Here is an 18802-nt window from a genome sequence, read left to right as displayed (position 1 = left end):
ACTTTCATGCCGCACTCTTGCTTAAATGTTGGTTTCCGTTGCAAATCTTCAACCACCATCCTTTGCTACTCGGCCTAGGTGCCTCTCCTTGGCGGCGCGCTTTTGTGTAGGATAGTTGTTAAAGTGTTATTAGCACTATCTGGTAGAACTATGGGAGCGCTTTTTGCGCGGGTGGCTTGCTCACCCTCATTTTCGTTCATTCAGTCATTTCATAAGTTCTTGGTGGTGATGACGGCCTTTTTATGGAAGCGCAGCTGTTTGGCGGAGGCAAACAGTACTCCAGATCTAGGGTTTTCCTTGTTGTAAGCCGGCTACTTTTGGGCCTTTTCATCGTGTTTTCTTTGTTGTGCTTTACCTGTACTTGGTTACTTTGGACTGCCTTTCGCATCTTGTTGTAGCCTTTTTATTAGTGGAGTTTATTTAGTTTGACAACAAAAATACGTCGGAAGCTCTGATGGTACATTGAATATAAATCAACATAAAACTTCTTGATGCTGGTGTCGGAAGTTGACGCCACAATTTTAACTAACATAACCGCCATAACTACGTGGAAATGTAAACATGAAAAAACCCTTGGCTCTCTCTAGCCGCAGGAACAATTCCCAGCCAAAATCTCGCTAGTCTCGTAGGAGCAAAGGCCTTCAGTTGAAACAGCTCAACCTGTGTTGGTTTCGGAACTTGCAAGCAAGAATGTTGTTAAACACCCCTTGCAGTAAAACACAACGGTAAAGCAAGGTGTCGATGGAAGACATAAGCTGACTGCACATGAACTGTACACGCACGGAGATGTCCCAAGATCGGTGGCTTATATTCAAGAAACATCACGAGAGCTCGAGCTTGAGGTTGTACCCGCCAATTAATGTCCACAACCGTAGTACTCTCAGTCAGAAACTGCAGCGTGACAGGAATAAGGCAGGCAGGGAGAAATGAAGCATAGAGACACCAACGTCGGATCAACTTTGCCTCGTCCATGTGATATTTACAAATCATCCAACTCAACAAGCTGAGCCCGTCTCTCAGCAGCCTTCTTTCTGACGAATATGCCCCATCTAAGGGCTGCCTTGAGCTTGAGCCAGCCAACAACAGCTTTCCCAGATGAACGGCTCCGATCATCATCGATACTGTAGTCCGCTTGTGGAGTGGGGATGTATGGTGACGAATAAGGATAATTGTCTTCAGTGACATTCATGGAGGAATGACCATAACTGTGGCCTTGACCCTGACCGTCCATGTTAAAGACACGAAGAAGATGCTGCATATCTTCATTTTCGAGAATCTCATGGCTCCTCATACGAATTTCTTCCTCTGGGAAGAGGTCCTCGACTCCCCTATAAGAAGATAGATTGGATGTGCCGATATTCTGGAACCCTGATGTGGACGACTGTAGTGGACCAAGGGAAAGCATGTTTTCATTTCTTTGAAAATGCGTATGGTGTGAAATGCTAGGCAGCTGATTCTGTAGAGGAAATGACAAGTCATCGAGCTGAACTGGAGCATTCAGATTTCCATTCTGTGACTGTATTGGGAATCTGGCAGCCATGCCAGCATCATAACCTAGTGAGAGGAGAGAATTCACACACATCAGAAACGGAAGTTAATCCAAAACACACAAGCAACGAAAATTCTTATATGTGTATAATGACCCCCGGGCTTCGGTCTGAAAGGCTCAGGATTAAATTTTAGTAATTTGGATATAATTATTTTGTGGCAATAAAATAAAGAAGATGTAGGTATATACCTCCCACGTTTAGGCCGGAATCCATAGGAGGCGGTTGTGAAGAAACTGAAGCTAGCAGGCTAGGTAGGGTGAACTGCTGATCACATGAGTTTGGATAATCTTGCGAGGCCATTGGGACCTCAGGTAGAGAAACATCTGGACTTTTCTGCTGCTTAACGCTTAGAAGAGATTTTCCATCATACTCCATAACATGCATCCAGTTGTCGTATGCCTTTTTTACCAAACCGTCCACATAGACCTGTAAGAAACACAACACTTCACAATTCAACCACTTTGAGGGGTCATGGCTCATCTCTACTTTGTATCATTTTAGATACATTAACCAGGAAGGTCAACCTGCTCGGGAGAAAAGAGTGTTGTTTACGAATAAAGAGTAAATGCATATGGACTGAATTTCTTCAGTGTGAAAAAATAGCCTCTATGGAGAAAATGGATTCTGTCTCATTAAGTTTACATGCTTTGCGACATTTAACTAGTAGCGCCACTGCACCATAAGATGGAACAGGATACCAAATCAAGGCACTATAAAAGAGAAATAAAAAATGGAAAGACAGAGAAACCAGACGGTCACATACCTTCTGAGTTTCCGAGAGAGAATCGGCAGAGTAAAATTGTTCATCGGTAATTAGGCCACTCAACTCGTAGATATTGTTAAAAACAACACCAACATTCCTTGCATCCTCAGGATAATAGACATAGAGTTTCCCACCAAGAAGACAAGTTTTTGCATGCTGTATGAGTCCATCCCACATCTTATTTGACATGCCACTTCCAAGAATCTATGACAAATGGGCATAAAAATAATTAGGAATTGCATTTTCAAAATATGAACTTGACAAACAAATTCCAAAATCTTACATTCCGCAGTCTCTGCGAGTCTCTAACCACAAGTCGTAGGAAGTCTTCAACTGTAACAATTCCAGCTTTATTCAGCCTCTTGTGGAATGATCCATCTTTTCCAATTTTCTCTAATCTCCAGACCTCATCATGTAACGCAGGCGGGTAGTGTTTCTTGTACACTGTAAAGAAACCAAAAGAAAACTTAGCATGTTGATTTTTATTCGACTAAAAAAGGAAATGTTAAATAACACTAATTATTAACTCACATTCCCCACGGTGATCCTTAACAGTGATGGCTTCTGTTTTTGCTTCCCGTATACGAATGTTGTCGCAATTGCCTGAAGCAACTTTCAGTCCTAGCCTAAACTTCCTGCTCCTAATCCAGCTAGAGTTATCGGTAAATGTCAATTCCCCTAGTGTTCCTACACCTTCGTTCAGTGTAATTTGCAGATCCCCAGTAAGAAGTGGCCTCTTTCCTTCACGCTCTTTCACCACATGGCTCTCAAATTCTTCTTGCGTCCAGTTCTCATCATCCTCGTTGTTAAAATCACCTTCAAGCACAACAATGTCTAATTTCACCGCAGACTCCGGACCTGATGTCACGATGTGTTTTGTATTTGCATCAATCAAGACAATAGGGATTGCAGAACCCCACTCCCCTTCTACTTTTCCACCAGTAAAAAGAGGAAGGGACAACCTGGACCTAAAATGCAGCTGCAAGTTTCTTCCATCGGGCCCTTCAATTTGCTTAGGAGAAGACCTGCTATTTTTAAACCCATTATAAGAACAAACTATTGACATGGAGGCATCAGCACTGATTAAATGAAAAAAGGAAACAACCACAGATCATAACCCGTTAACACATAAGCAGTGAAAAGGGTTGATACCTTCCAGTAAGTTTGGCAGGGCCTAATTTTGCTAAAGCACGCTCCACCTCTTCGCTAACCTGTTCACCAAAATGAGTAAGAAACATCAACCAATGCTTCAAACACCGTATGGCGTATGCACATATCAAAGGATCAAATCATGTTCATTAGGCATGCATTAAACTTTTTCAAGTAGTCATGAAGTCATACACACCAATACATTATCAAGAGTCCTTATGACTTATAGTACGCATTCAGCTTGCCTTTAGCACATACACTTGTTGACAGTCGACGCAAAAAAAATGCCTCTTTTATCTGTCCTATGTTTAGGTCAGATAAATTTCCTACTAAACATCGTTTCACCATTTTTGTACATGTGTGTGACGTAACGAAAAAAATATATACAGCGGCCAAATAGAAAACAATTTAAAGTCATTTAAACCTCTTCTATCTACCATCTAGTGACAGATTAGAAAACAAAAGGTCCACAAGAAAATTAGAAAGTCTTACAACTCTACGTAGAATCGGCTCCAAAGACGAGCAAAGCTTTTGCAGACTATCCACCTTGAGAGCTTCAACAATTACACTGCATTAAGGTGAGCCTTCTCAATAATCGACATTTTCACCACATTCATCATTCATAAGACATTCAATTCATAACGGGATTATAAATTCGTGGGTTCAAGTCTTCAAGCTACAGCGTTTCGCAAATTTAACACAATATCTTGAACAATTTCATATCCAGATATACGTTTCAGCTGAATTTACAAATCAGTTATAATTACGTCAAAAGTTAAGTTTTCTTTTAACAGAAAGAAAAAGTCACCTAGCGAGAGCAGGACGTTTCCTATCCGGCTGGCCTTCTTCAGCTGAAGAAGAATCCAAACTTCGCTTCTCCCTCGCCATACTATTGGATCTCTCCATGTACCTCGTCTGCATCTTCTTTCACCGTTCTCGAAAACTCAACCTCCTGTTTGGTTGTTGAGAAAGTGAAAGGAAAAAAAAAACAATCACACAAAAACTTCCAAATCACTCAGAGCTAACTTTCGCTTTAATGTGAAGATTCAGAATTCAAAATTTAAAATTCCATTTCCCATACGCAGACACACACCAACAAACAAACAAACAAACGTCAAAAATACGACTCGGATTCCAGTTGTCTTCCGTTTTCCGAGCAGCCAAACAGCAAAATCTGATCCAAAAACAAAAGTGGCCCTCCGCTTTATTCCATGCGCGGTACGTGTGGAATCGAATTTCGGATAAGGAAAAAAGGAAAAGTAGGAAAAAGCGAGCGGGAAAAAGTGAGAATAAAAAATGTACCTGAGAAATCTTTGAGAGAGGAATCCGAGAAGTTTCCGCGAAGCGTCGGCGAACTTTCTCGCTCGGTAGCGTCTCTGAAACAACTAAAGAGTGAAAGAGAGGGTTTTTTGTCGCAGTGCTGCGGATACAGCCACTTGCTCGCGATTTTGTATTTTCTTTCTCTTTCTTTTTTAATTTTCTCGCATTTTCTCTCGATCCAAACAGTGGCGAATCTCTTGCTGCCGCTGGTCGGTGGCTGAGATCTTCTGAGGGAGCCGATAGGAGGATCGGGACCGTTGGAACAGTTGAACTTTGGGAATCTTTTGATTTTTTTATGGATTTGACCACGTGACCGGAGGATCTGTATGTTTCACAAACACACTGGTTAATGTCAGTTACTCACACACTGGTTACAAATATTTAATCACATATACAATTCGACGACGCTAAATCCACACTAAACTACTTATAAATTATGACTTAGCGTCTTATATAGTTTAAATGACATAATTTACCGAAATCAAGTCTAAGACATTTTACTTATGATTAAAAAAAATTCCCCTAAACCATGGTAATAATAATTAAATCTTGTTTAAAAATATTTTTAAAATAACTGAAATGTGAAATTAATTTTTCTAAAGCATTTTAAATGTTTTTTTTTTTTAAAAACAGCATATATATGCTTTTTACAAAAAACACTTAAAACACTTTTTCCTAGATCAACTTGAATTTTTACCAAAGATTGGTTTCAAGGACATTTTCACTAAAAACAGTTTCAGTCATTTTAAAAAAAATTCCAAACAAACCCTAAGCATCTTCGTATTTAGATGTGTCATGTCTTATGTGTAATGATTTTCTTCAATCATTAGATTAATTATGACTTTAAACAAATCGCCTTGATAAGGCTAATAATGATGAGAAAAATAAGAGATTCTGCAGATGCGGTTGATGTAAAACATCCCACTCAATCAAAGGTTTACAAAAACACGGGCAGTATACAACTAAAAGTGTGATTCTGACAACCAAAGGGTCACTCCAAATGGGAAAGGGTTCCTCTCCGGATCCCTTCCACCAAATCCTATCAATCAACCAATTCGGGCTCTTGAAATTTGATCAACGGCTAAAAACAAGAGGCTCCTTAAAAGTTATAATAACTTTAGCCGTTGGATCAAATTTCAAGAGTCCGAATTTGTTGATTGACAGGATTTGGTAAAAGAGATCCGAAGAGGATCCCTTTCCCTCCAAATGTACCGAAATGGAACTTCTGGTCAGCTTATCTCAAGTACTTCATGATCCTACAGCCTCGCAATATGGAAGACCGATGGCTAGCGCTTGTTCTTGGTCGGTTTTATTCCCTTCCTTTTATCTCTTTTCCGTTGTAGCTTGGGCCGGGATTTACGCTTTGCAGCTTTTTTCAGAGGTTTGGTCTTTTTCACTGGTATCTTGTGTTTTTTAGAAGCTCCGACTGATTCCGGTACTGCTGCCTCTGGCTTTTCATCTGGATCACTTTCCTCCTCTCGAGAAATCTCACTTGTTGTCACAACGACTTTCATTTCGCCGTTGTCATAAGTCGTTGTACCTTGAGCAATAACAAAGGGGTCAAACTCAAATTGTGATTGACCATAAACTGAACCATGACAGTATAATGAACAAAGATTTCCGAAATCTAATAGTGCATTGATGCCAACTTTGTAGTTGTGATTTAGTGTTGAGATATCGTATAAAATTTGCAAACCAACAGTCTCACTGAACCAAAACAACCAATGAAAACTTAACACTGCAAGGGGATGGCAGCACAAGTACCCAGTATAGTTAGACATGAATGCTTAATGTACTAGGTACTGAGTGACACATGACAGTAGCGTAAATTTATATTTGTATCTAGTTCGGAACAAAGTTTTTGAAAATACCAGAAATTGGTACAGATGGCTCACTATCTTCATCATCCTCGTGGTCCTCATCACCCTCATCAACCTCATCAGCTGCTGTATCAGTGGCTGGGGTAATCCCACCATTAAGAACCAGTTCCTTTTCTAGTCTCCTCTGCAACAAAAGTAACCAACTTAGATTTGTTTTTTTTTTTTTTTTTTTTTTTTAAAGAATGTTAAAAAGGATGAACATATATATAAAAGAAATGGACCAGTTTTCTCCCTCTTCCCCATCCCCCACACCGCCATAAATACAAATCCTTGTGCCTACAACATTCAAGAATTATTGAGTGAAAATGATTTAAGAAACCAATGGAACCTAAGGTCAAAGCACTTGCATAAGGTGACCAATATGCCTTAGCTGCCTGAGAGAACATGCTTAGAAGCATTACCTCTATCATGTATGTTCATATGGCATTCTCTTCTGATTTCTATACTGAAATATGTTTGCAGCACGAGAATAAGTTTTTTACGTTGGTTACAAATTCCAGTTTTTTGGCATAAAAAATCGATTTTACATAGCTTTTTCCAGCATAAAACCTCTGGTAAACCTCTAGCAGAAGGAACCCTAAACAGTAACTACCATCCTACTAGGAGGTCATTCTTCTGCACTTTAGTAAGTTTCTTTTATAGAACAAAACAGTACTTGACCTACATCTTAACAACTAAATCTTATGCTCCAGAACGACATAAATAGCGGTCAATCAATGAAATTTATCCTGGTATCAGAGTAGGACATCTTGAGTTGAATCTTCAATCTTGTACATGTCACCCCCATATGGATATCAAACTTCGGCTCCCTAACTGTCGGGGGAGGCAGAAACACGAGGAGAAGTGCTAGAATATTAACCAACAGCTACCCAACATCTTAAACCTAAAACTTGTAGTGTTACTAACACTTGTATTGTAAATCACTTAAGGTCAATAAGAAAAGTTCTCATTTTGATTTAATCCCGAATGAAGTTCTTTCGGGTTAAAATCCCATCCCGAAAATTTTTTCTTTTTGCTTTTTCAATGTAATCCCCCTTGCAAAGACACCAACTTTTCGCAACAATGAGATTGAAAACCAAATCAATCAACTATCAAAATCCAATGAGCAGTAAACAAAGCTACACATTACGCAAAAGAGGCAATCAAACGGTCAAAAAAAAGCCAAAAATTCCAACCTTTTTGCGCAGCTCGAGACGCTTCCGCCGCAGCGCCTCCCCTTGCTTCTGCTCAGCTTCCTTTCTCCTCTTCTTCTTCCTCTTGTGAAACCCAGACACGAAATCGCTTCACAAACCCAAAACAAGCAAGCATAAAAACCCAAAAATTCAAAAAACCCAATTCAGAAAACGCGAAAAGAAACAAAATTTCAGGGGCTTAGATTTCATCATTGAACAAATTTTGTGATGGCGGTTTTTACTACCTGAGGTCTTTCTCATTGAACGTGACGGCGAGAGCTTTGTTTTTGAGAGCCCTCTTCTTTATGTGAGAACCTCGGGGATTTACGGCCGGAATCGCTTCCTCTACAGCCTTGCCCGCCATTGCAGAATCGGCGCTGCTTTCACTGCGCTGAAGTGTTTAGGCTTGTGGTTCAAGAGGCCTTACTTTGGTAAATGGAATTAGGTTCAGTAGATTGGTCTCGACCAAAATTATAATTGGATTTGAATATCCAGCCCAAAATGCATGGCTATGTTTTCTATGGACCCTAAGCCCAAACGATTTTCCTTTTTTCCATGGTTTTTTATTTTATTTTACAAACATAGCGTTATTAGTTTAAATTGTTAGTTGTTAGAAAGAAGGAAGATAGAACCGTCACCATAATACATATACATAATTAATTTCTGTCGCCACCTAGTATCATGGTCTATTAGTATTTTTCTTCACTTGTAAATAAGATGACTTAGGTTCGATTCTCGCTAAAGGCGAATTTAAATCACATTATTACTAGCATGTTTAGAGGCTTAGCCAATTCTCCTACTTAATGTAGATAATATCATTTGTTTAAAAAAATTACCCTTAATTAGATAAATTATTTGTTAAAAAAATTTTAAAATAGTAAATTAGATAAATTAATTTCTGCCACTACGATAAAACATCATTTGCATTTTGTTTTCTGCTACTAAGGGCTCATTTAGATGTATTTTTAAAATGACTGAAAATGTTTTTAGAGAAAATGTTTTTAGATTTCAAAATCACTTGAAGTGCTTTCTACAAGTAGCACAAATTATGTGCTTCTTCCAAGAAGCACTGTACGTGTTTTTCCAATATTTACTTTTACTAAGAATTAGTTTCAAAATCATTTTCACCAAAAACACTTTTAATTATTTTAAAAACACATCTAAACAAGCCCTAAGTTACAAGTCATCCTACAACGCGATTATAAAATGCCCTTGGGTCCAACGCCTCTTTGCTTTATCTTTTGTGGTACCCACAAAAGCTCAATGATACAGTACAACGAACAAATTTCAGTTTTCCTGGTTTTTTTTGTAATTTTATTTAATTTGCAAACCAATTTCAGTTCACATCAGACCCGATTCGCTTCATCCAACCGAACCCGTTTCTTCGCCAACCAGCACATAAAATTCCACGTCACACATTTTCAGGCTCACCCAAAACAAGAACCCCTCAACGACTCGAAGACTTGGACTGCAAGCCAAACATGGACCGACCCGGACGCGTACCCGAGTCCGCTCCACGAGAAACTCTTATCTCCGACCGGGTTCTCATAAACGGCGTCGTTACACCGGCGACTCTATTCTCCGACGGAGTGCTCCGGTGGTCGCAGAGAGATGAACGGAGCTTGATAGTCGAGAAGGATGTCCTCGGGTTCGCGGCAGAAGGCCCGAACATTAGGATCAGAGCTTTAGTGGAAGGCGGAGCCGGTATCTGCTGCGCCGCGAGCAGAGGAGCTGTGGCGCGGAAGGACTTGGTGTTCGAGCCTCTCTTTGAGGAATCGCACCGGCTCTGGTGCCAGAAGCTCCGCGATTACATCGATTCTCTCGGTAACTTTCGTATGCTTGTAATCGGCTTATGTCCTGTTTGGTTGATAGGAAAATGCAGGAAAATCAAATGAATGTTTGGAAAAGTTGACTTATGACTTCTTGTTGTTTGACCGTTGAGATTTTTGAATTTCTGTTGTTTTCGTTCCAATTTGTTAGCTTGAGCTAAAGCAAGCTCTTTTTACTCTAAATTTTACTGAATTACGATTAATTCTTGAAAAAATAACATGAATTTATGGTTTATTGTTACTTTCTTGCATATATATGTTAGACAAATAAGGAATATGGTTGGAGTCCTTGTGTAATTTTATATAATATTATTATTGGAAGAATAAGCCGTCCTACAGCCGTCCTACCTTGTCCTACCTACACACTAGGACGGCTACCTTGTCCTCTACAGCCGTCCTACCTTGTCCTACCTACACACTAGGACGGCTACCTTGTCCTACCTACACACTTGTATCATGTATATATATCCTTGTAATATTGTAGAGAAAAATAATGAGAAAAAAAAACATTCTCTTCCATTTTTCCACATTCACGTATCAATAACAAATATATTTTTTAGCCTACATACCTTTTTCTACATGGTATACAGAGCAGGTTTATAACCCTAGCCCTAATTTTTTTTTCAACAGCTTTCTCTGCCGTTCCCATGGCTTACTCTTCTTCTTCCGATGGTGTTTTTTCCCTTCATCATTCCGACCACCCGAATCTTGTCCTTGTATCCAAGAAGTTGAATGGTGATAACTACACATCCTGGGCCCATGGCATGCAGCTTTCCTTGTGTGCCAAGAATAAACTTGGTTTCATCACTGGCGATATCCAAGAACCTTTTTCCTCCGACGACCCTGATGCTCACGCGGCTTGGCGTCGTTGCAATGACATGATTCTCTCTTGGCTTCTGCATTCCTTGGAACCTGACCTTCAAGAATCTGTGATTTTTTCCACCTCTGTCCAAGTTGTATGGGATGATCTTCGCGAACGCTTCTCTCAGAGTAATGCTCCACGCATCTTCCAACTCAACCGGGAACTTGCTACAATTTCTCAAGGTTCTTCTTTTATCTCCGCCTATTTTACTCGCCTGAAAGCTCTCTGGGATGAGATTGCTTCTTATAATGATGGTTGCACGTGCTCTTGCACCGCCAAGCATGACCGTCAACAACTCATGCAATTTTTAATGGGCCTCAACGAATCCTTTGCTGCTGTTCGTGACCAGATTCTTTTAATGAATCCCCTTCCCACTGTTCGTCAGGCCTGTTCCTAGGTGTCTCAAGCTGAAAAACAATGTTCCCTGGGCGTCCTTCGCTCTGTCGATCAACCTGCTGCCATGGCTGTTCGTGGCCCGCCCCGTCCCTCCTCTGCTCGTCCTCCCCTCCACTGCACCTATTGCAATTTTGATTATCATACCCGAGACACCTGCCATAAACTTCATGGCTATCCCGTTGGCCATCCCCTCCATGGCCAACCGTGGCGACCACCGCGCCGTGCCACTGCTTCCAGTTCTTCCCGCAGCCATGCACCTTCCAGTCCTCCCTGGCAGCCACGGTTTTCTGCTTCCCGGCCCCATAATTTCACCCAGGCCCATCACGTGCAAGGCACCCAGGCCCCCGCCTCCTCTTCTACTCCAGCGACCCACCAAGTGCACGGGGCCCAGCCCACTTTGCATGACTTGCAGCTTGCCATGCCTGACCTCTCTGCTGAGCAGCACTCCCGTGTTCTAGTTGCTCTACGTGACACCACCACCCCTCCTCAGGCCAATGCCATGCTCACTACTGATTTTGCCCAAGGTTTGTTACCTGTCACCTCTCGTCATGGTCAATGGATTCTTGACAGTGGTGCTACGAATCATATTACTTCTTCTGCTTCATGTTTGGTTAATCGTTCTCCTTCACATTTGCCGCCTGTTTCTTTGCCTAGTGGTGCTTCCGCTCCCATTACTTTTACCGGCACTCTTCCTTTAAATTCATCAGTTACTTTGAAGGATGTTTTATGTGTCCCTAATTTCCGAGTGGACCTTTTATCGGTTGGTAAACTTACAGATGAATTATCGTGTTCCATAACCTTCTTTCCTTCTTGGTGTGTTTTGCAGGACTTGGTTTCGAAGGCGATGATTGGTGTGGGTAAGCGACGTGGCGATCTGTATTACCTTGTGGCCCTTACCTCTTTTCTCCCCACCCGTCAACCTCTCTGCAACATCATTACCATCCCCTCCTCCCTCTGGCATAGGCGTCTTGGTCACCCCTCCTCCACTCGTTTGCAAGCTTTAGCATCTAGCTCTCTTAATTGTACTTTTGATTCTAGTCATATTTGTGATGTTTGTCCGTTGGCAAAACAAACTCGTCAACCTTTTCTTTTGAGTTCAATTTCATCAACTTTCCCTTTTATTTTAATTCATTGTGATATTTGGGGTCCGAATCGTCAATCTTCTCTTTCTGGTGCTCATTATTTCTTAACCATTGTGGATGATTTTTCTCGCTTTACGTGGGTCTTCCTCATGAAACATAAATTCGACACTCAACAATTAATTAAGGATTTTTTTGCTTATGTCACTACCCAATTCCGCACTACCATCCAATGCATTCGTACTGACAATGGTGGTGAATTTTTATCTCTTCGTAGTTTTTTCTCTGATCATGGGGTGCTTTTACAAACTTCTTGTGTTTATACCCCCCAACAAAATGGCGTTGTTGAAAGAAAACATCATCATCTTCTTGAAACCGCTCGCGCCCTTCGTTTTCAATCCTATCTTCCTATCAAGTTTTGGGGGGAATGTGTTCTTACCGCTACTTATCTCATCAATCGTCTCCCTACCCGTCTTCTCCATCATAAATCCCCATTTGAGGTTCTCTTTTCGAAAACCCCATCTTATGACCACTTCCGCGTCTTTGGTTGTTTGGCATATGCCACCTCTGTCACTCTCACCACCAAATTTTCCCCTCGGGCTCATCGTTGCATTTTTCTCGGTTATCCTCATAGACAAAAGGCCTATACCCTTTACGATCTCGACAATCACCGCATTTTCACTAGTCGAGATGTCATCTTTCACGAAACTACTTTCCCTTATGCCGTTTCTCACCCTCATATCCCATCCTCTTCGCCTACCCTACCCATCCCACCCTCTCTGGACTTTACATATAACTCACCCCTTCCTGCCCCGACGCCTCACCCTCCTCCACCTTTCACCCTTTTACCCACGGACATCCCTACCCCCCCCCCCACTACCTGCCAATCCTCCCCTTCCCCGCATCTCTTCCCGTGCCCATAAACCTCCATCCTATTTAAAAGACTACGTTTGCTCACAGGTGATTCTGCCATCCCACCCATCTTCGACTTCGCAACCCGGTTCTACACAAGGTACGCGATATTCACTTTGTAATTTTCTCTCTTATCACTGTTACTCTCCCAGACATTTTTCTTACATTAACTCTGTCAGTCGGACTGTGGAGCCTTCATTCTTTGCCGAGGCTGCCACTGACCCCAATTGGCAACGTGCTATGACTGAGGAGCTTCAAGCTTTACATGCTAATGGTACTTGGACTTTAACTTCCTTGCCCCCTGACAAAATTCCCATTGGTTGTAAGTGGGTGTACAAACTCAAGCACAATTCCGACGGCTCTATTGACCGCTACAAAGCTCGTTTGGTTGCTAAAGGCTTTACTTAGGCTGAAGGTATTGATTATCATGACACTTTTTCTCCTACTGCTAAGATGATTACGGTGCGTTGTCTTCTTACTCTTGCTGCTAGTCAGTCTTGGTCTCTTCATCAGCTTGATGTTAATAATGCTTTCTTACATGGTGACTTACATGAAGAAATCTATATGTCTCCTCCTCCTGGTCTTCGGCGACAGGGGGAGAATCTTGTGTGTCGCCTTCACAAGTCACTTTATGGTCTTAAGCAGGCTTCTCGCCAATGGTTTGCCAAATTCACTAGTGCCATCATTTCTGCCGGTTTTCAACAATCCAAAGCTGACTATTCAACTAAAAAGTCTGGTATTTCTTTCACAGCTTTGCTCATTTATGTGGATGATATTGTGATTACAGGCAATGATGCTAGTGCCATTAATTCTCTGAAGTCTTTTCTCCGTGATCATTTTCGGATAAAAGACCTTGGTGATTTAAAATATTTTTTGGGTATTGAGGTTTCTCGTTCCAAACAAGGAATTTATATTTCTCAACGCAAGTATGCATTAGAGATTCTCAAGGACTATGGTTTTTTGGGAGCACGACCCATTGCTTTTCCTATGGATGACACAAAATTATCTGATAAAGGAGAACTTCTCAAGGATCCTGAAAAGTATCGACGATTAGTAGGTCGGTTAATATATCTCACTATCACTCGGCCGGATATCACCTATTCTGTGCATGTTCTAAGCCGTTTTATGCACGAGCCAAGGATATCTCATATGGATGCTGCGCTTCGTATTGTTCGTTATTTGAAGGCTACTCCAGGTCAAGGTTTATTATTTCGTTCTGACAACCAGACCAAGTTAACTGCGTTTTGTGATTCTGATTGGGCAGGTTGCCCTATCACTCGCCGTTCGACTACTGGGTATTGTATTCTTGGGCGGTTCTTTGATTTCTTGGCGGACGAAACGACAGAAAACCGTTTCGCTCTCTTCAACAGAGGCGGAATATAGGGCCATGGCAGGTGCTTGTTGTGAGATAGTTTGGCTTCGTTTTTTGTTGAAGGATTTGAACATTCCTTTGGATGGTCCTTCCATTTTATTTTGTGATAATCAAGCAGCGTTACATATAGCTGCCAATCCTGTTTTTCATGAACGAACTCGTCACATTGAGATGGATTGTCACTTTATACGAGATAAGATTGTAGATGGCACAATAGAGACCAAGCATGTGGGTACGGCACAACAGTTGGCAGACTTGTTTACCAAACCTCTTGGGAAAGAAAAGTTTTCGGGTATGTTACGCAAGTTGGGAGTTCTTGACATCCACTCTCCAACTTGAGGGGGAGTGTTAGACAAATAAGGAATATGGTTGGAGTCCTTGTGTAATTGTATATAATATTATTATTGGAAGAATAAGCCGTCCTACAGCCGTCCTACCTTGTCCTACCTACACACTAGCCGTCCTACAGCCGTCCTACTTTGTCCTACCTACACACTAGGACGGCTACCTTGTCCTCTACAGCCGTCCTACCTTGTCCTACCTACACACTAGGACGGCTACCTTGTCCTACCTACACACTTGTATCATGTATATATATCCTTGTAATCTTGTAGAGAAAAATAATGAGAAAAAAAGCATTCTCTTCCATTTTTCCACATTCACGTATCAATAACAAATATATTTTTTAGCCTACATACCTTTTTCTACAATATAGTGATAATATTGGTGGAAATTTATCCTCTTTTGCACAGGACGGCCAAAGAGGCTGTTTGTTTTTGTGAATCCGTTTGGTGGGAGCAAATCTGCTTCAAAGATTAATCTTGATCACGTAAAACCTCTTTTCGAGGATGCCGGCATCCAATTTAAGCTGCAAGGTTAGGAATTTCCGTCAATGTTTTGCTGATTAGTTGTTAGTTGATGTGTGATACTGAATTTTGGATCTGTGAATTGCGGGTTGAGTTAATGTTTCCCTTTTCGTAATTGTTTCTTGATCGAATTTTTCAGAAACTCGATATCAACTGCATGAGAAGGCAGTTGCTAAAACACTAGATCTTTCAAAGTATGATGGCGTTGTTTGTGTTAGCGGGGATGGAATCTTGGTTGAGGTTAGTTTCCAGTTATCGGTGGCAGCTATAATAAAAACGAGCAATGCCATGTTGTGATCGGGCAGATGGCGCTGTTGATGAATCAAATTACTAACGCTGACAAACTTTGTTTTTTCTCTTTTCCGTCAAATTGAGTTAGATTTTGATTGCAGGGAGAGCTGCGGTAATTTGGTAAACATAGTTTTACTATTTTCTTCTTACAAGCGTTGCATTTTTTAGTAGGTAGTAAATGGACTCCTTGAGAGAGAGGATTGGGATTCTGCAATAAAGGTTCCTCTTGGAGTAGTTCCTGCAGGTTTCGTACTCTTTAATTCTCAATTTTCTTTATAGAAGGTGAGGGCAAAGCGGTGAATTGTGTCTGTTATTGCTTTCAAGATTAATTTCTGACGAGATTCTCTCCATTAGGTACCGGAAATGGAATGGCAAAATCTCTTTTGGATTCTGTTGGTGAACCTTGTACACCGTCTAATGCTGTTCTCGCCATTATTCGAGGTTACATATTATACTGTGCTCAAAATATTACGATTCCTCCCTTTCAATTACTCTGTCGGTAATAGTTTTGATTAATGAATTTTTCTTTGTGGTTTATTTACGGTCATAAGCGTTCACTGGATGTAGCTACCATATGCCAGGGGAAGACCAAATTCTTTAGTGTATTGATGCTTGCATGGGGTAAGTGAAAAGTATCACCACTGGATAGTGGAATTAATACCTAAATGAATGTAGAATTTCTAATTGTACATTAGAATCTCTGGTTCTCACTGCAACCAAAAAATGCAGTGATTGTATAGGTGCCTAATAAAGCTTTATCTGCTTCAGGTTTAGTGGCAGATGTTGACATTGAGTCTGAGAAGTATAGGTGGATGGGAAGTGCTCGACTAGATTTCTATGTAAGTTTAAATCTCTCGTTTGTTATGTTACTGGATTACTCCATTGCTAATGCAGATATTCGTGTGCTTGTGTATGAATTTGAATGGCAAGAAATTAATAATAATTGTTTATGTATTTTAGGCTGTTCAACGGATTGTGCATTTGAGGCAATATAATGGATATATTTCCTTTGTGCCTGCACCGGGCTTTGAAACTTACGGAGAGCCTACTAGTTACAGTAATGACGGTGAACCTGCTAACCAACACAATGCATGTGCTCCGAATCACGAGGAGCCGATTAACATTCGACAGCATGGCTATGAGGGGCCTGATATTAACTTGCATAGCATGGACTGGAGAACCATTAGGGGGCCCTTCGTTTCAGTCTGGCTTCACAATGTGCCTTGGGGTGGTGAAGGCACAAAGGCAGCGCCTGATGCCAAGGTTGGACTGTAAAATTGCGTAGCATATACATCAGATACTTCTCCGCTAATACTTTCTAGGGATGTAAATGTTTATTTAAAACTCGAATAATTCACATGTATTCGTGCTCCTTTGCAGTTCTCGGATGGTTATATTATATAGACGTGATAGTGATGAGGGCCTGTCCAAAACTATCATTGCTCTCGTTGATGGCTGGGTTGAGCACAGGAAGCCATATCAAATCACCATATGTCTTGTACTTCAAGGTCAGCAAAATCAAACTCTCGAGCATTTACTATTGCTCAAGATTTTGTCCACCTTTAGGCAAATAAGAAGCTTTAATAACGTTTCTTGTGACGTACTGCAGGTGAAAGCATTTATTTTGCGACCTGGGTCCTCGGTGCGAGGACCCAGTTAAGGGAGGGATAATCGACTCAGATGGCGAGGCCGAGGAGCATACAGATGTGACCAAAAGACACTGATGGCCTACGACGAACTTCAAATAACCGTGGATCAAGGTTTAGCCACTCTGTTTTCCCCAGTACAGAACAAACTCTTCTTTTTTTTTTTTTTTTTTTTTTTTATCACGGATTCGATTTTTGTTACAGGAAGAAATTCCAATCAGGCAGCTTTCATCCACCCCGTACGTGTATAGCCGCAAGGAGGATACAAGGGATTTGGATGGAAGAGGCATTTTCTCAGCAACTTGCTTGCTGATAAGTTATTTTGTCATGGCCTCCGGTAACTGTCGATGTACTGTGCAGTTTGTCTTTCACTCTTCTTGCTTTGACTTTTCAATTTCTTTAGTTTCGGAAAAGATTGTTGTACGGAAATGTATACGCTGCTGCGGTAGATACAGAGACCATTTTGATACGTAAAAGACCATTTTGATCACGGATCTCTGTACGAAAAAGATTATTTTTCGCCACGTAAACCTGAGAACTATTTTCTAGTTACGTTAATAAAATTGATTGATGCACATTATGTCAGTACGAAAGTTATATTAAAGTCAAGTGTATGGCGGGAACCTAGAACCCTTAGATTTGATGTAGTTCTCCGAAACATACTAGAAAATCTCCAAGATAATATATCGAATTGACATTGATCAATACGATATGTGTGTTGCATAAGCTAAAATGCTTTGAGTCTTGACTCTTGATCCCCTTGGCCCAACCGTTGTATAATATTACCAAATTATACAAGTCAATATGCCTGGTTTGATACTGAGGTGATTCTGAAAAAAACTGGTATAAAAAAAAGCTGGGAGCTATTTTTGTGTTTGGTAAACATTCAGCTTCAGCTTTTTTTCACAGTTTTGGGGTGAAAAAAAGCCAAAAACAAGAAGCTGCAAAACCCAGCTTTAAAAAACCGATTTTTTTTCATATCTGTTTTACATAAAAGTTTACCAAATACTATAATACTGTTTTTTTTTTTCAAAAGCACTTTTACAAAAAAGTTTACCAAACACTCTACTGCTTTATTTCACAGCTGCTTATTCTCACAGCACATCAGAAGTAGTTTTTTTTCAAAGCACAACAATACCAAACCAGCCCTTAATCCCTTTAGCCCAACCGTTGTATAATATTACCAAATTATACAAGTCAATATGCCAGGTAATTATTATTTTTTTAAATTGCTGTTTAACCTTCTGAACTATCAATCCAGTTAAAATTGACTTCCTAAACTATTTTTCTGGTAAAATAATCTATGAACTATTTGAAATTAGCCAATTAACCCCTCACCGTCATATTCGATGAAATTCATCCACTTTTCTATTAGATACTGTCACGTGACCAGAACGTGATTCACTCTTGAGAATAAAGTCGTGCCATCATTTAACAGCAAATTGATTAAAATTTCATCGAATATGACGATGAGGGATTAATTGATTAATTTTAAATAGTTTAGATATTAATTTACCAAATAAATAAATCAAGAAGTCAATTTCAAATTTCTACTTGAATAATTATCTAGTGAATCAAACAACAATTTATCCTTTTTTTTTTTTTTTTTTTTTGGTGAATTATCACGCACAAGTCATGTTCAAAACATAAATAAGAATATGTGAATTTAAGAAAGAGAATGTTGAACGATAATTATTAGGTTTAATTAGAGGCAA

General features: G+C 40.4%; 3 protein-coding genes across 10 annotated transcripts; 1 reads left to right on the top strand and 2 right to left on the bottom strand.

Annotated features, from left to right (window-relative positions):
- Positions 1–438: 438 nt before the first annotated feature.
- On the bottom strand, positions 439–5011 carry LOC137730017 (calmodulin-binding protein 60 B). 8 transcript variants are annotated; one of them, XM_068469084.2, is made up of 10 exons: positions 4765–4883; positions 4556–4636; positions 4271–4414; positions 3955–4030; positions 3466–3524; positions 2845–3341; positions 2597–2757; positions 2314–2517; positions 1739–1976; positions 439–1554 (listed from the first exon to the last, which is right to left on the bottom strand). In XM_068469084.2, the coding sequence occupies exons 3-10, from the start codon at positions 4381–4383 to the stop codon at positions 980–982; spliced, it is 1923 nt and encodes a 640-aa protein (XP_068325185.2). In that variant the 5' UTR covers positions 4384–4414; positions 4556–4636; positions 4765–4883; the 3' UTR covers positions 439–979. The 8 variants fall into 8 exon arrangements, with proteins under 8 accessions (XP_068325185.2, XP_088534670.1, XP_088534671.1 ...); XM_088678544.1 differs by having other exon boundaries at positions 2845–3338; XM_088678545.1 differs by lacking the exon at positions 4556–4636 and having other exon boundaries at positions 2845–3338; positions 4765–5011.
- Positions 5012–5655: 644 nt separating this feature from the next.
- On the bottom strand, positions 5656–8265 carry LOC137730018 (ribosomal RNA-processing protein). The gene is made up of 4 exons (XM_068469086.2): positions 8080–8265; positions 7838–7943; positions 6654–6786; positions 5656–6322 (listed from the first exon to the last, which is right to left on the bottom strand). The coding sequence occupies exons 1-4, from the start codon at positions 8196–8198 to the stop codon at positions 6069–6071; spliced, it is 612 nt and encodes a 203-aa protein (XP_068325187.2). The 5' UTR covers positions 8199–8265; the 3' UTR covers positions 5656–6068.
- A 905-nt stretch (positions 8266–9170) lies between these two features.
- Positions 9171–17664, top strand: LOC137728574 (sphingosine kinase 1-like). The gene is made up of 11 exons (XM_088678547.1): positions 9171–9658; positions 15037–15159; positions 15290–15390; positions 15613–15685; positions 15796–15882; positions 16009–16062; positions 16210–16280; positions 16402–16704; positions 16822–16949; positions 17051–17201; positions 17292–17664. Exons 1-9 carry the CDS (start codon positions 9316–9318, stop codon positions 16843–16845), a joined length of 1179 nt encoding a protein of 392 aa, XP_088534673.1. The 5' UTR covers positions 9171–9315; the 3' UTR covers positions 16846–16949; positions 17051–17201; positions 17292–17664.
- Positions 17665–18802: the final 1138 nt, after the last annotated feature.

The sequence above is a fragment of the Pyrus communis genome, chromosome 10 (assembly GCF_041283825.1).
Source record: "Pyrus communis isolate YQ-2024b chromosome 10, ASM4128382v1, whole genome shotgun sequence".
Taxonomy (NCBI): domain Eukaryota; kingdom Viridiplantae; phylum Streptophyta; class Magnoliopsida; order Rosales; family Rosaceae; genus Pyrus; species Pyrus communis.
This window is presented reverse-complemented; position numbering and strand designations above follow the sequence as displayed.

Bases quoted from the DNA above. Each gene is read 5' to 3' on its own strand.
- LOC137730017 (XM_088678542.1), bottom strand. From the start codon at position 4,383: ATGCAGACGAGGTACATGGAGAGATCCAATAGTATGGCGAGGGAGAAG. The intron at 4,031-4,270 runs GTGACTTTTTCT...ACCTTAATGCAG, and splicing joins AAACGTCCTGCTCTCGCTAG to TGTAATTGTTGAAGCTCTCA. The intron at 1,555-1,738 runs GTATATACCTAC...TCCTCTCACTAG, and splicing joins TTCCGGCCTAAACGTGGGAG to GTTATGATGCTGGCATGGCT.
- LOC137730018 (XM_068469086.2), bottom strand. From the start codon at position 8,198: ATGGCGGGCAAGGCTGTAGAGGAAGCGATTCCGGCCGTAAATCCCCGA. The intron at 6,787-7,837 runs GTTGGAATTTTT...CTTTTGTTGCAG, and splicing joins GTCTCGAGCTGCGCAAAAAG to AGGAGACTAGAAAAGGAACT. The intron at 6,323-6,653 runs GTATTTTCAAAA...TTATTGCTCAAG, and splicing joins GCCATCTGTACCAATTTCTG to GTACAACGACTTATGACAAC.
- LOC137728574 (XM_088678547.1), top strand. From the start codon at position 9,316: ATGGACCGACCCGGACGCGTACCCGAGTCCGCTCCACGAGAAACTCTT. The intron at 15,883-16,008 runs GTTACATATTAT...CACTGGATGTAG, and splicing joins TGTTCTCGCCATTATTCGAG to CTACCATATGCCAGGGGAAG. The intron at 16,281-16,401 runs GTAAGTTTAAAT...TATGTATTTTAG, and splicing joins GTGCTCGACTAGATTTCTAT to GCTGTTCAACGGATTGTGCA.